Source organism: Canis aureus, chromosome X (genome assembly GCF_053574225.1).
Source record: "Canis aureus isolate CA01 chromosome X, VMU_Caureus_v.1.0, whole genome shotgun sequence".
Taxonomy (NCBI): Eukaryota; Metazoa; Chordata; class Mammalia; order Carnivora; family Canidae; genus Canis; species Canis aureus.
In genome coordinates this window covers 46665591-46680503 of record NC_135649.1, presented here as the reverse complement: position 1 = coordinate 46680503, position 14913 = coordinate 46665591, and the positions used below count along the sequence as shown (strand labels likewise).

Sequence of the window (14913 nt, the reverse complement as noted above, 5' to 3'; positions counted from 1 at the left end):
AGGTGCTCAAGTTACTATCTTACCTGGACCTCTGGGAAAAAAGTGCATGGATTCAGCTAATGGGATTTGGGCAGGGCTCATAGTGAGGCAGGGAAGCTAATGTAAAATCATGGATAGGACCTTTTTGGCCAATTCAATGTACTATAATCGCTGCTTCTACATATGAATGCATAGTAGGAATAAATTGGTTATATACTTATACTCCCCCATACCATATATAGAGATAATCTCAATTGGGAAGAGCCACATGTAGAGAAAAGTGGGACACATTCATTGCTCTCCAATTTATCTCTCTGGACTCTCCCTGGGTGGTATAAGAGAAATAGTGTAGCATTCTAAGTGGAAAAAGACAATAAGGAAAGTGGGCCATAAAAGATGTTTTGCACATAGACCTCAGACTCATCTAAGTGTCTGACACATGATTTTCAACTCTAGCATTCAGAATTGCGAAGAAGTACATGTTACTTAAGTTCACCAGTCCCTGGTAACTGGAATAATCACCCTAGAAAACTAATATAGAAATATCTGAATTCACCATAATTTAAAAACTGCTGTTAATCAAACAAAGAAAAGACAGTAAGAATCACAGTTGATTTCCTCTCAATTTCCAAAATGGGGCAAACCAAGAAGTCTCCTAATGGCTTACCTAAGGATACTTCCTCATACAGTGACCAATAACTGTAGCTCAGAGTCTGTAAGGGCCTCATTGGATGCCTCAGAAGGGTGTGGGGTATGACATGTTCTGAACTGACATTCCCATCATCCCTATGCTGAGGTGGCAAGTCATAAATTTTGAGCTTTAAAAAAACACATTATGAAAAGAACAGAGTCGGATAAATCTAAATAGGATAGAATAGTAACTACAGATTCTAGGGAGCCTGAATAAACTTTGTTTTGAACTTTTGGATTTAGAGATTTCTGTAATGGATTTGGGTCCTTCCTGATGCTTTTCAGTGAATTGCATAATGTGAATAGCGTAGAAAAAAGATTGACTTGGGTATGCTTGTCCTATTAAGATGATTTTCCTTGCATTGTTGCTTGTATTCATTAGTGAAGCAGGATCCATTCTCTTATATCACCTTCTGAATAACCACAGCATTAGATGCTCCCCAGGTACCTTTTTCCTCAATCACCCACTGAAGGGAATAATCAGATGCACTCAATTTCCAGCTTGGTCTTCAACATTAAACTTTATTTTCCTTTCTCCTTTGCAAATTTCATACATGTCCCTCATATTTCCACATCCAGTCTTCATCCACAGCCCAGGGATAGTACATTTTTAACTTGTTTTTCTAGTGCTCCCACTTGATTTCTGAAATTACAAATGCAAAAAACAAAAATAACCAAAACAAAAAAAAAATCCAAAACCAAACACGGGTGCATGTGCCACAACCCACACAAATATCCTAATGGATTTATATCCTCAAAATAACTTTCTACATAAAATGACAGGAATGACACCAAAATGCATGAATAATAGAAAAACAACTTTATGTCATATTGACAAACATGGGAATATTGAACTAGCAGCAATTAGCATGATAGAAATTAAGTGACTGGATGAAATGGAGATTTGTTTTTCTAAATAGATCTCAGTTCATCCTCTAAGAAGGCAAATGTTTTTGCAAAGGGCTTTGGTTACAAAACTGCCTTCCTGATATATATGGTAGATCTAGGCACCACACAGATGGATTTACTTCCCTGGATATTTTGGAAGATTATCTTCAGTATTTATGAAGAAAGCCACCTCCCCATTTGAAACATCCCTTTTGCTTTACGTCTCACTGATAGGCTCCAGAAAATGTTGTAACAGACTCTTAAATACAGTGAGCAAACTGGCTGTTGCTGGAAGGGAGGTGGGTGAAGGATGGGTGAAATAGATAAAGGAGATTAAGAATTACAAACCTCCAGTCACAAAATAACTAGGTCATGGAGGAGAAAAGGACAGCATAGGGAATATACTCAATAATAATACATTGAGTATATTATATTGTATAATATATTGAGTATATCATACAAATAATGTTGTATGGTGACAGATGGTGACTACATTTGTCGTAGTGAGCACCGAGGAATGTACAGGATTGTCAAGTCAATATGTTGTACACTTGAAACTAATATAGCACCATATGTCGATTATACTTCAGCAATAAAGAAAAAGATGTTCACTCTCACACTTTTACTCCACATAGTACTGGAAGTCCTAGCCACAGCAGTCAGACAACAAAAAGCAATAAAAGACATTCCAAATCGGCAAGGAAGAAGTCAAACTCTCACTCTTTGCAGATGCCATGATATTATATATTGAAAACACGAAAGACTCCACCAAAAACTGCTAGAACTGATACAGAATTCAATCCAGTAAAGCCGCAAGATGCAAAATCAACATATAGAAATCTGTTGCATTTCTATACACCAATCATGAAGCAGCAGAAAGAGATATTAAGAAAACAAATCCCATTTACAATTGCACTCCAAAATAATAAGACGCCTATAAATAAACCTAACCAAAGAGGTGAAATACCTGTAACCAGAAAACTATGAAACACTGATGAAAGAAATTGAAGATGACACAACGAAACAGAAAGATATGCTATGCTCATGGATTGGAAGAATAAATATTCTCCTTACTCTGGGAAACGAACAAGGGGTGGTAGAAAGGGAGGTAGGCGGGGGTGGGGTGACTGGATGACAGGCACTGAGGGGGGGCACTTGATGGGATGAGCACTGGGTGTTATGCTATATGTTGGCAAATTGAACTCCAATAAAAAAATTAAAAATAAAACGAAAAAGAAAAAGAAAAAAAATGTCCTGCCGAAAGCAATCTACACATTTAATGCAAAATACCTATCAAAGTACCCTATCAAAATACCACCAGCGTTTTCCACAGACCTAAAACAAACAATCCTAAAAAATTGTATGGAAACACAAAAGATCCCGAATAGCCAAAGCAATCTTGAGAAAGAAAAGTAAAGCTGGAGGCATCACAATTCCAGACTTCAAGTTATATTACAAAGGCGTAGTAATCAAAACAGTATGGTACTGGCACAAAGACACAAAGAGCTAATATTACACTCTATGTTTACTAACTGGAATTTAAATAAAAGCTTGAAAAAGAATAGACACATAGATCAATGGAAGAGAATAGAAAGCCCAGAAATGAATCCACAATGTTATGGTCAATTAATCTTCGACAAGGGAGGCAAGAACATGCAATGGGAAAAAGCCTCTTTAACAAATGGTGCTGGGAAAACTGAGCAGCTACATGCAAAAGAATGAAACTGGACCACTTTCTTATACCATACACAAAAGTAAATTCAAAATGGATTAAGACCTAAATGTGAGACCTGAAAGCATAAAAATCCTAGAAGAGGGCACAGGCAGTAGTTTCTCTGACACTGGTGATAGCAACATCTTTTTAGATAGGTCTCCTGAGGCAAGGGAAACAAAAGCAAAAATAAACTACTGGGACTACATCCAAATAAAAAGCTTCTGCACAGCAAAGGAAACAACCAACAGAACTGAAAGACAACCTACTAATGGGAGAAGATATTTGCAAATGACATATCTGATGATGGATTGGTATCCAAAATATATAAAGAACTTATAAGACTCAACACCTGAAAAGCAAATAATCCAATTAAAAATGGGCAGAAGCCATGAACAGACATTTCTCCACAGAAGACATACGGATGACCAACAGACACATAAAAAGGTGCTCAATATCACTCATCAGGGAAATGCAAATCAAAACCACAATGAGATACCACCTCACATGTGTCAGAATGGCTAACATCAAAAACTCAAGAAACAACAGGTGCTGGCACAAATGTGGAGAAAAAGGAACCCTTGTGCACTGTTGTTGGGAATGCAAATTGGTGCATCCACTGTGGAAGACAGTATGGAGGTTCCTCAGAAAATTAGTAATAGAACTACCCTACAATCCAGGAATTACATCACCGGGTATTTACCCAAAGAATACAAAAACACGAATTTAAAGGGATGTATGCGCCCCTATGTTTATTGCAGCATTATTCACAATAGCCAAACTGTGGAAGCAGCCCAACCATCCATCGATGGATGAAGGGATAAAGAAGATGTGATATAGGGGCACCTGGGTGGTGTAGTCAGTTAAGCATCCAACTCTTGGATTTGGCTCAGGGTGTGACATCAGGGTTGTGGGATTGAGTGCCACAAGGGGCTCTGTGCTCAGTGCAGAGTCTGTTTGGGATTCTCTCTCCCTCTCTTTCTGTCCCTCCCTACCCCACGTGCTCGTGCTCTCTCTTGCTCTCTCTCTCAAATAAATAAATCTTTAAAAAATACAGAAGATGTGAAATAAAGATATAGATAATGGAATATTATTCAGCCATAAGAAATAACAAAATCTTGCCATCTACAACAACAACATGGATGGATCTACAGAGTATAGGCTGAGCAAAATAAGCCAGTCAGGGAAAGATAAATACCGTATGATTTCACTGATATGTGCAATTTAAGAAACAAAACAAATCAGCAGAGAAAAAAAAATGAGAGAGAGAGAGACAGAAAGAGAGAGAGAAAGAGAAACCGAGAAACAGACTCTCAACTGTAGAAGACAAAGGGATGGTTACCAGAGGGGAGACGAGTGGGGGATTGGTGAAATAGGTGAAGGGGATTAAAAGTACACTTACCCACTAAGGGGTGCACCTGATGGGTGAGCACTGGGTGTTATGCGATATGTTGGCAAATTGAACTTCAATAAAAAATATGCAAAAAATAAATGAAAAAATAGAGTACACTTACCTTGATGAGCACTGAATAATATATGGAACTGTTGAATCACTATATTGTACACCTGAAACTAATATAATGCTGTATTTTAACTATACTGGAATTAAAGATTTAAGAAAACAAAAAAAAATTAACAATTAGCTGAAAATGGGTCAATGACCAAAATAGGAGTTTAAAATATAAACTGATTAGGAGGAAACATAAAGGTAAATCTTCATGATCTGGGATATGGCTATAGAATTTTAGATATGATACCACAAGCAATAAAAAAAATAGATAATGTGAACCTGATTGAAATGTAAAAAGCCCATGCTTCAGAAAACATCACCAAGAAAGTGAAAACCCACAGAATGGGAGAAAATATTTACAAATATATGTGTATATATCTGATACGGGACCTGTCTCTACAATAAATGAAGAACACTTAAAACTCTGTAAGAAAGTGACAATAACCAAATTAAAAATGGACAAAGGATCTGGATGCACATTTCTCCAAAGAAGATGCACAAATGTCCAGTAAGCACATGAAAAGATGTTCAACATCATTAGTCACCGGGGAAAGACAAATCAAAACCACCGTGAGATGCCACTTCACACCCACTAGGATGGCTACAAGCAAAAACACAGACAATAACAAAGTGTTATTGAGGATGAGAAGAAAGTGGGACTGTCATTTGTTGCTGGTGGGAAAGTAAAATCACACAGCCACTTTGTAAACCAGTCAGGCAGTTCCTCAAAACCTTAAACAGAGAGATAACATACAACCCAGCAATTTCATGCCCAAATATATACCTAAGAGAAATAAAAATCTATGTCCACATAAAATGATAGAAAAGAATGGTTATAGCTACATTGTTTGTAATATCCAAAGAGTGGGGGGAAACCCAAATGGCAATCAATTGATGAATGGATAAATAGAAGTGGTATGGATGGAATATTATTCAGCCATAAAAGTAAATGAAGTACTGATACATGGTGAAACATGGACGAACCTGAAGACAACATCCAAGTGAAAGGACCCAGTCAGAAAACACTAAATATCGTATGATTCCATTCATGTGAAATGTCCAGAACAGGCAAATCCATAAAGACAGAAAACAGAATAACGGTTGCCTATAGTTGGGGATATGTGGAGAATGGGGAGTGATGTCTCCATTGCTGTGTCTGAAGGACTGCTACTACCCACCTCAAGGACCTCCTTTTGTCCATGGTTACAGGGGAAGAAAAGCTTCAGGTAGGTTCAGTGGCAGGCTCGCAGGGGGAGCAAGTCTTTCTGTACCTGGAGTAAGAAGACCTGGGTTTGATCCCCTCCTCAGATGCTCACAGCTAGCATCTTTCAGGCAATCGCTTCATCTTCCATCATATTGCTACTCAAAATGCGTCCCCCCTCCCCCGGGCTGGTGCTGATCCACAAACTGTTACCCTCTCACAACAGCGTAAACGCAGAAATGGAAAGAAGCATTTAAAAACCTCAACAGCAATCAGACAGAGTGGCTTTATGTCTGCTGAATTGAATAATAAACACGTTGAGCTCATTAAAAAAAAAAGAAAGAATCGCAGATGCTTCTTCCTCAATTTCCCATGTGGAATAACCAAGGAAGACACGTATTGGCTCATCTTGAGACACTGCCTCATATATAGAGCCAATGGCTGTGGGTCAGAGGCTGCAGGTCCATCAGAGGCTGATTCAGAAGCGTGGGGCTGCACTGATTGGACGCTCCATAAGACCTGTAGTGTTGTAAGTAATTAAGTTCTGACTTTTCAAGAACAAAAGTTTATAGCCTGAAAAGAACAAAGTCAGATAAATCTGAATGGGTTAACAGTGGCAGCTTTAGTTGGGAGGGGTCCTGAATAGGTGTTGTTTTTTGAATTTTTGGATTTAGACATTTATGTACTGAGTTTGGGTCCTTGCTTATGGCTTTTCAAAGAACTTAATAATATGAATACCATTGAAAAAGTTTGATTTGGGTATGCCTGTCCTATTAATGCTATTTCCCCCCATGTTGTTGCTATAATTTGTTAGTGAGGCAGTAGCCATTCTTTTATTTCATCTCAGTAACCACAGCATTACATCATGATTAGTCACTAGGTGCCTTTCTCCTCAATTACTCACTCATAGGAATAATCAGATGTAGTCAATTCCCACTCTGGACTTCAACATCAAATGGCATTTTCCTTTCTCCTTCCCAGATTTCATGTGTGTCTCTCACACTTCCACTCCAAGTGTCCCATCCACAGCCCAATTATGGTGCATTTTAATGTTGTTTTACTAGCACTCCCATTTGATTTCTGAAATTACAAATGAAAACCACACACATACACACACACAATCCTAATGAATCCAGGTTCTTAAATAACTGTTTACATAATACAACGTGTATGAGGCCAATATGCATGAATAACTTTGAAAAACATCTGCATGTCATATTGACACATGGATTGTGAACAGCAATAAGCATGATAGAAATTAGACTTGTTGAAATGCAGTTTTCTTTTTCTAAATGGTCCACAGTTCTTTTCTGAAAAGGCAACGGCTCCGCAAAGAACCTTTGGCTTCTAAAATTTTCTTCCCGCTGTATATGGAAATTTCTAGGTACCACCCACGAGAATTTATTTGCACTATATTTTGTGGTAGCTTTTCTTGGGATTTATGAAGCAAGCACTTTGTGTCCCCGCTCCAAATACCTTTGGCTTATTCTGTCTTTTAGTGGGCGCCAGAAAAAGTTGTATTTCCATAGTTTACCCAGCTTATGTCTCACTGCTAGGTGCAGAGTAACATTCTTTACAGGTTTCTACATTCAAATAAAAGGTCATTTAGAATTTATTTTAAAAGTTCACACGGAACACATAGCAAACTTGATGAAATCGTGAGTTTTAATGCAACTCCTAACACATTTCAAAGGATTGAATTCTGTCCCCCCCGCCCCGCGTGGGTTCTCTCTCCACAGATATAGGAAGCTAGGAATCAATGAAATAAAACGTACTTGGATAATCACGAACTGCTTTGAAATTCAGCATGTACCTATAGGAAAAGGAAAAAAAGGGGTGGTGGTGGAGAGCCCGTGCAAGAAGGAAAAAACACAGTGGGTAGTAAAGCGCATTACCATTATCCTAAGTCCTCCGACCCATCAGATCACTTGAGGTAGAGGAAGGAATCATCTTAGTTCCCTTAATTTCCAAACAGCCTCTGCCTATCTGGATGCAAAAAACGATAGGGACTTGTCCCACCGTGACATCTGGATGTTTATACTCCAACCACACTGGTTCAAAGCAAGAGCTTGAACGGAAACCCCCAGGCAGACAATCATGCCACCTTCCCCCTTCAATCTCCAGGCTGGGTGTCCGAGGAAGGCTGTTATTGGTTCAGCCCTGGTCACCCCACCACCCTTTGGGCCAATGGCCACGGATCATGTGCTGCCAGTTGCTGATTGGCTGCTGCTAGCAGCGGCTGGGAGCACAGCTGCTCTCATTGGACGATCCCATCAGCCATGCGTAGTCGTGGTTCAGGAAGATTTGGGGTCAAAAGTGCAAGAGTATAGGCTACCAAGGAACGGAATCAGATAAATGTGAGTGCAGTAAAATCGGCCTTTCCCAAGGTGGGGAGCTCGAGTAGGCCACGATTCGAGGTCGTTTGATTGAGTTTTCGGCACAGTGTTTGGGTCCTCTTGTATGTGTGTAGTTGAATTTGGACGAGAGGCTCTGTTGGGGGAGTGTGAATGCGCTATGTGTCAGTTCGGGATCTGCTACAGCACTTCACTCATTGCTGTATCACAAACTCAAACAAATCTCTTGATGATACCACTCGACACAAGAGGGAGAAGGAGAATACTTAAGGCAAGTCAAATCACTGTGGACACACAGCTGTGACCAAAAAGATACCAGAAGAGGCTGGCCTGAAGGAACGGGCCATTTAGGAAAGTGACAAAATGCAACCCGGCCAAGGAAATCCTAACGGTCCACACCACACACGTATATTAAAGTGGACTTGACAACATTTTGTCATGTTCTGCCCACGGTGAACGTGCTTTAAGGATGGGCAGCATGGCATAGGGCCAAACGCTGGAGTAGGTGGCGTTGTGGGGAGCTACAGGTCTTTCCCCGACAAGTGAGGTAGCTCTGAAAAGAGCCTTTGTTTTGTGGGGTGGTCAGAGGGTCAGCTGTTCATTGGCGTCTGTTCATTGGCGTCTGGCGTACCAGATGAAGGCCTCGGAGGCCTCAGACACGACATGCTTGCCAATCCCCCCTGGCAGCAGCAGATGCATGGCGGTCTGGATCTCCCTGGAGGTGATGGTGGAGTGGGCCAGGCGAGAGGCCTCGTCGATGATGCGCTCGAAGATGTCATTAATGAACGAATCTGTGACTCTCAGGGCCTTCTGCGAGAGGCTCAGGCCCTCATGAACCTTCTTCAGAACCCTGGGAAATAGGTGGCGAAACTGCCTGAGCAGCGGACCCGGCGGCGGAGTTGGCGGTGGTGGCGGTGGTGACTGCAGCGGTGGCGGTGGTGACGGCGGCAGCGGCGGTAACGGCATTGGCGCCTCGGCTGCTCCTGCTGAGGGCTCTCCTGATAGGCTGCCGCCTGGCTCCTCCGTAACCAGGCTTTCCTCCCAAGAGGTCTCACAGCCAGGCTCAGCCATGTGGGGCTCACCTCCCCGATAGCTCAGAAGGAAGCGCACTGGCAGCAGCTGAAGGGCCAGGGCTCTTTTATAGCCACTGTATGGCCCGATGTCACCGGAAGCTCCTCTCTGATTGGACAAAAGGCAAAGCCAGGAAGTGAGCGGGTCATTCAGCCAGGTCTTGTCAGATCTCGTGGCACACCTTCGAGCTTGGCATCTCCTCAGTCAGAGCGGGAATCAGGCAGCCTCTAAGTTTCCCATGAGGGCTGCCAGAAGGACCTCTAAACATTCCACAGGAAGCCGTTGAGTACCTCTAGATTTCCAACATGAAAATTTTCTGGAGAAGGAGAGAGTAGGAGAGAAGGGGGAGGAGCAGAGAGCGAGGGAGAGATTTCAAGTAGGCTCTACACCCAGCGTGTAGCCCGAAGTCTGGCTGTACTTCACAAAACCTGAGATCATGACCTGAGCCAAAATCAAGAGCCAGATGCTTAACAGACTGAGCCACCTAGGCACCCTTTTGCAATACTTTTTATTCCATAGTAGTCCTCATCTCCACCTTACCGTTGCTGTGATTATAAAAGAGGGGCACACAATGGGATGCCTGGGTAGTTCAGCCATCTGCCTTCTGCTCAGGGCGTGATCCTGTGTCCGGGGATAGAGTCCCACAGGGGGCTCCCTGTGAGGAGACTGTTTCTCCCTTTGTCTGTGTCTCTGCCTCTCTCTGTGTGTCTCTCACGAATAAATAAATAAAATCCTTAAAGATAAATAAAGGTCGGGCACATTGATTCCAGAGCATCAGAGTATTTGTAGCACATCCTAAGTCAATCACATTTACCGCTTATCAGAAATGATGCACTAATGTGGAATCAAAATTATTCCAATAAAACTACCACTCTTCCACGTTCCGTTATGTTGGAATGCAACATGTTGGAAATCTGGAGTTACTCTATGCCTTCACGATTCTAGGTTGTTTGATTGAGTTTTTGGCACATTGTTTGGGTCCCCTTTTATGTTATTTGAATTCAGATAATGGGATATACTAAAGGGGTGCGAATGGGGTAAGTGTGATTGTTATATCTGGTATTGCACTTAAATTGTTGCTATACCACACATTTTGAAAAAACAAAAATCTCCGGATGACACTATTGGACACAGGTAGGAGAATAAGAATAGGTGAGGTAAATAAAATTATTTTGGAAATAGTTTTGACCATTAAGATCCCTGAAGAGGCTAACCTAGGGAAATACCTAATAGAAATGACCATTTAGCAAAGTGATGAAATGCAGTATGGTTAAGAAAAATCATAGCCAATAGCACTAAAGACATAGAAAGTCGAGCTGATACTGTTTTTTTTTTAACATTTCTTTCACACTAAGAATTTATAAAGATCGACAAAATGGCAAAGATCCAAACACTAGAGTAGACTGCACTCTGGAGAGCTTCAGGTCTTTTCCTGCCAAGTGAGGTAGCTCTGAAAAGAAAAGGCTCTTGCCTTTGCTTTGCGGTGTGGTCAGGCGGTCCTGAGGCAGCTCATTGGTGTCTGGTGCACCGGATGACGGCCTTGGTGGCCTCAGACACAGTGTGCTTGGCAGTCTCCCCAGGCGGCCACTGACATATGGCTCTCTGGATCTCCCTGGAGGTGATGGTGGAATGCTTCCTGTATTGCTATGAGGTGCTCTCCTTGGACACAACCCATCATCCAAGTGATTCGTAATACTGTATTTAGTTCCGTCTTGTTAACTTTTTGCTTTAAGTCGCCATAATCATTATAAATATTTTATGCCATCGATATTTCATTTACTTCTATTTGCCAATTCATTCTATTATCATTCCTCTGGCATCTCAGATCATTTTCCATCTTCTAAGTTACATTCTTTAAAATCTCCTTTCATATGGTGTTCAGTGGGTATAAGTACTGAGTTATCATTTTTCTTAAATGTCTTTACTTCTGAGTTAAAGTCTTAAGGTAACCATAATTGAGATGGAGTTAGGTATGCAGGGCACTAAAGAGGCCTTTAAATCCTGAAATCCTGAAAGCTGTCAATTAGGTACCTACCCTCCTCTTAGGGGAGGTAAGATAGTACCTCCAGCTTCACTCCAGCAGAGGAGTGATATTCCTGCAGAGGCAATGGTGAACAATGTTAACCCATGGGAGATGTAGTTAGATAGGGACCATATTGCTTTAGGTGTCTTTGGTGCTTACCCAGGTGTATTGTCACACATCACTGGGAATTATGTTTAAGAAAAATCATGTGCATAATTACTTGCTGAGTATAATAACTGGACTGGCCTCATGAATATTATTCCCCTTTTATGACAGGAAGTTTCTCAGACTTTGGAGAAAAATAGGGATGTGGGAGTCTCCACTTCCCCATTCCTTGACAGCATCAATGATTAGATGGTGGTCCATGAACAAAAACAGTCTGGGAGACCTCTACATTCCACTTAGGAGGCTCTAGCAATAGTGTCAAGCAAACAAACAAGCAAAGCATAATTGCACAAGAAGTGAAGGAAGACAACATCCTTCTCCCTGCATCATTCCATCCCTCAAGCCAGCATTGTTCTGGACCAGGAAAAAAAATTTCCCAACTAGTAAGAATTCCTCTTACTAGGGAAGGAAAAAGTAGAGTGAGTGAACAACTTGTCTAGACTGTCCTGGCACTGCATGAAGGTCTAGCTTCAGTTTCACTCCACTCATAACAGCAAAGACTTGACTAGGAAGAAGGAATAAAAGCAGAGGCTATTATCAACACATATGCAGCAGGAGTGATTTCAGTTTACAGAGAATTTTGTGGCATACAACTCAGCAGCTTCCACCAACGATGAAGTCACTGCCTGGGTGCATAGATCCTGACAATGGTCCTAGAAGTATTTAAGTTTCCTAGAGCCAGCCATTCCTCAGTACCCACCCCCAGGCCCCAGACCACCCTCCTGCCAACACCTCTACCAAAACCACACCCTTCCAGAGCCAGGACCCACATGAGTAACCATTCAAATACTCTGTGGCTGCACAGGTGTAGAACACCAGCCACCCTGGTCCCTTCCTACCTCCACCAAGACCCAGGAGTTAAGCTTACAGCCAATCCGGTTTTCTCGTAGGTGTGCAAGAGCAAGACACCAGCTTAAGTACCCTGGGCTGACGCACCAGCTTGCCTGCACTTGGGGGCACAGATAGCCCCTCTAGCCATGGCCTGATCCTATCATTTGCATCTGCTACAGCGGGTACACACACAGAGGAGAGTGTGCAGTGATGGGTGAATTCTCTGACAGCCAGGCCCCCAGCAACAGCTGCTTATGGAAAGCATGCTCAGCCTTCTGTCTCTGGCCTGCAACACCATGCCCACCTATAGATAGCATCTCCAGCTTCACTCCAGCAGGACTCTCACCACTGGCCCTCACTATACTGCATAGGCACAGGGGAAAGATCGTGTGGCCACAGGACAGCATACTGACACCTAGGGCCCCCTGATGTCCTTGTGAGTCTGTATCAGGCCCAGTCATTTGTCCCTGGCCAGCAACACCACACTCACCTATAGATAGTCCCCGCAGCTGTGAACCTGTGAAGCCCTAGCCTGATTCCCATCACTGGCTTTCAAGTCCATATGCATGCCTAGGGGAAGAAAGTGCAGCTGTACAAGAGCACACCATCATCCAGGGCCCCCTGTAGCTGTCTGTGGGCTCAGATCAGGCTCTACCTCCTGTCACTGGCTGACACCACCATGCCCACAGGTGGCTGGTTCCTCTGGTTGTGGACCTGCATGACCCCCAGCCTTACCCCCATCACTGTACTCCACTGCAGTCTGCATACCTATGGGTAGAGTGTGAAGCCATAGGAGAGCACACTGGCACCCAGGTCCCCCACAGATTCCAGTGAGTGCATAGATGGCCTTGGCCTCTGTTACCCACCCTGACCCCCATCACCACAAGTGTGTCTGCAGGTGACCACTGCTGCCACATAGACACCTGCACTAGGCCCTCACAGCAGAGTATGTGTACACCACTGGCTCTGGCCACCATTACTGCCTGCCCTGGTCCCTAGCTATGGGTCCTGGAGTCACCACTCAGGAGCCCAACAGCCCTTGCAGCCACTGCATTCTCTCCACCATGCTCACCAACATACACACGGTTGTTGATAATGTGGACCTCAGTGGCCTGAACTGAAGAGACATTACAGCCTCCTTGGACCCACTGCTGCCGTGTGCCCCTGCCCTTAGTGCCCTGCACCAGTAGATGCAGGGTCATAGCACAGCCCAGTGTGCTGCACATCCACACTGCAGAATCACTCCATAAAGTCTGGAAGAGGTGACTGCTCCTTGAAATGCATAGATACCTACACAAGGCAACAGTGATCCGAGAATCAGGGAAACGTGTTCACCAAAGGAACACAGCAAACCTCCAGTAGTGGGCCCCAAAGAAATGGAGATCCAGGAATTTTCTGACAAAGAATTCACAAAAAAAAATTGTTCTACAAATGCTCAGAGGGTTATAAGAGAACACAGATAAGCAAATTAATGATATCAGGAAAACAATACAAGAACAAAATGAGAAGCTCAACAAAGTGTCAGAAAACATAAAAAAGGACCAACCTGAAATTTCAGAGCTGAAGAATACAAGCAACTGAATAATTCAATAGAGAACTTCAACACCAGACTTGAACAAGCAGAAGGGAGAATCAGTGAGCTAAAAGACATTATCTATTGAAATTATACAATTAGAAGAGCAAAAGGAAAAAAAGAACGGTGAAAAGGAATCAAGAAAGCCTATGTGAGTTTAGGGACACCATCAAAAAGCAATAATGTATGAATTACTGCCACCCCAGAAGGAGAAGAGAAGGACAAAGGATTACAAACTTATTTAAAGAAATAATGGCTGAAAACTCCCCAAAGATGTGGACATCTAAGTTCATGAAGCTAATAGGTCACCTCAAAATTACAATCCAAAACATGCTTCACCAAAACACATACCAATAAAATTGTCTAAAACCAAAATCGAAGGGCAGGCTGGGTGGCTCAGTGGTTTAGCTCCGCCTTCGGCCCAGGGCATGATCCTGGAGACCGAATATCGAGTCCCACGTGAGGCTTCCTGCATGGAGCCTGTTTCTCCCTCTGCCTGTGTCTCTGTCTCTCTCTGTGTCTCTCATGAATAAATAAATAAAATCTTTAAAAAAACAAAACAAAACAAAACAAAAATCGAAGAGAGAGTTTTAAAAGCAGCAACAGAAAACAATTTTTCTCTCATACAAGGGAAGCTCCATAAGGCTATCAGTGGGTTTTTTGGGAGGGACCTTAAAGGCCGGGAGAGAATGGGATGATATATTTAAACTGCTAAAAGAAAGAAATTGCCAACCAAGAGTTCTTTACCCAGCGATGCTGCCCTTCCAAATTGAAGGTGAAATAAAGACTTTCCCTAGTAAACGAGAGCTGAGGGAACTCGTTGTGACTAACCCTATGTCACAAGAAATGCTGAAAGGAGTTCTTCAAGCTGAAACTAATTGGTAACACCAAAACATATGAAAATACACAACACGCTG

General features: G+C 42.5%; 1 protein-coding gene across 1 annotated transcript; it reads right to left on the bottom strand.

The window, feature by feature from the left end:
* Nucleotides 1-1149: 1149 nt before the first annotated feature.
* Nucleotides 1150-13143, bottom strand: LOC144308852 (uncharacterized). The gene is made up of 3 exons (XM_077889872.1): nucleotides 13079-13143; nucleotides 8965-9600; nucleotides 1150-1312 (listed from the first exon to the last, which is right to left on the bottom strand). Coding segments are annotated over exons 1-3 (702 nt in total). The 3' UTR covers nucleotides 1150-1311.
* Between the last annotated feature and the right edge of the window lie 1770 nt (nucleotides 13144-14913).

What these genes read in the sequence shown, in the direction of transcription:
- LOC144308852 (XM_077889872.1), bottom strand. Translation starts at nt 13,143, where the DNA reads ATGCAGGTCCACAACCAGAGGAACCAGCCACCTGTGGGCATGGTGGTG. An exon ending in GTGTCAGCCAGTGACAGGAG is followed by an intron (nt 9,601 to 13,078) that starts GTAGAGCCTGAT and finishes CTGACTGAGGAG; the next exon opens with ATGCCAAGCTCGAAGGTGTG.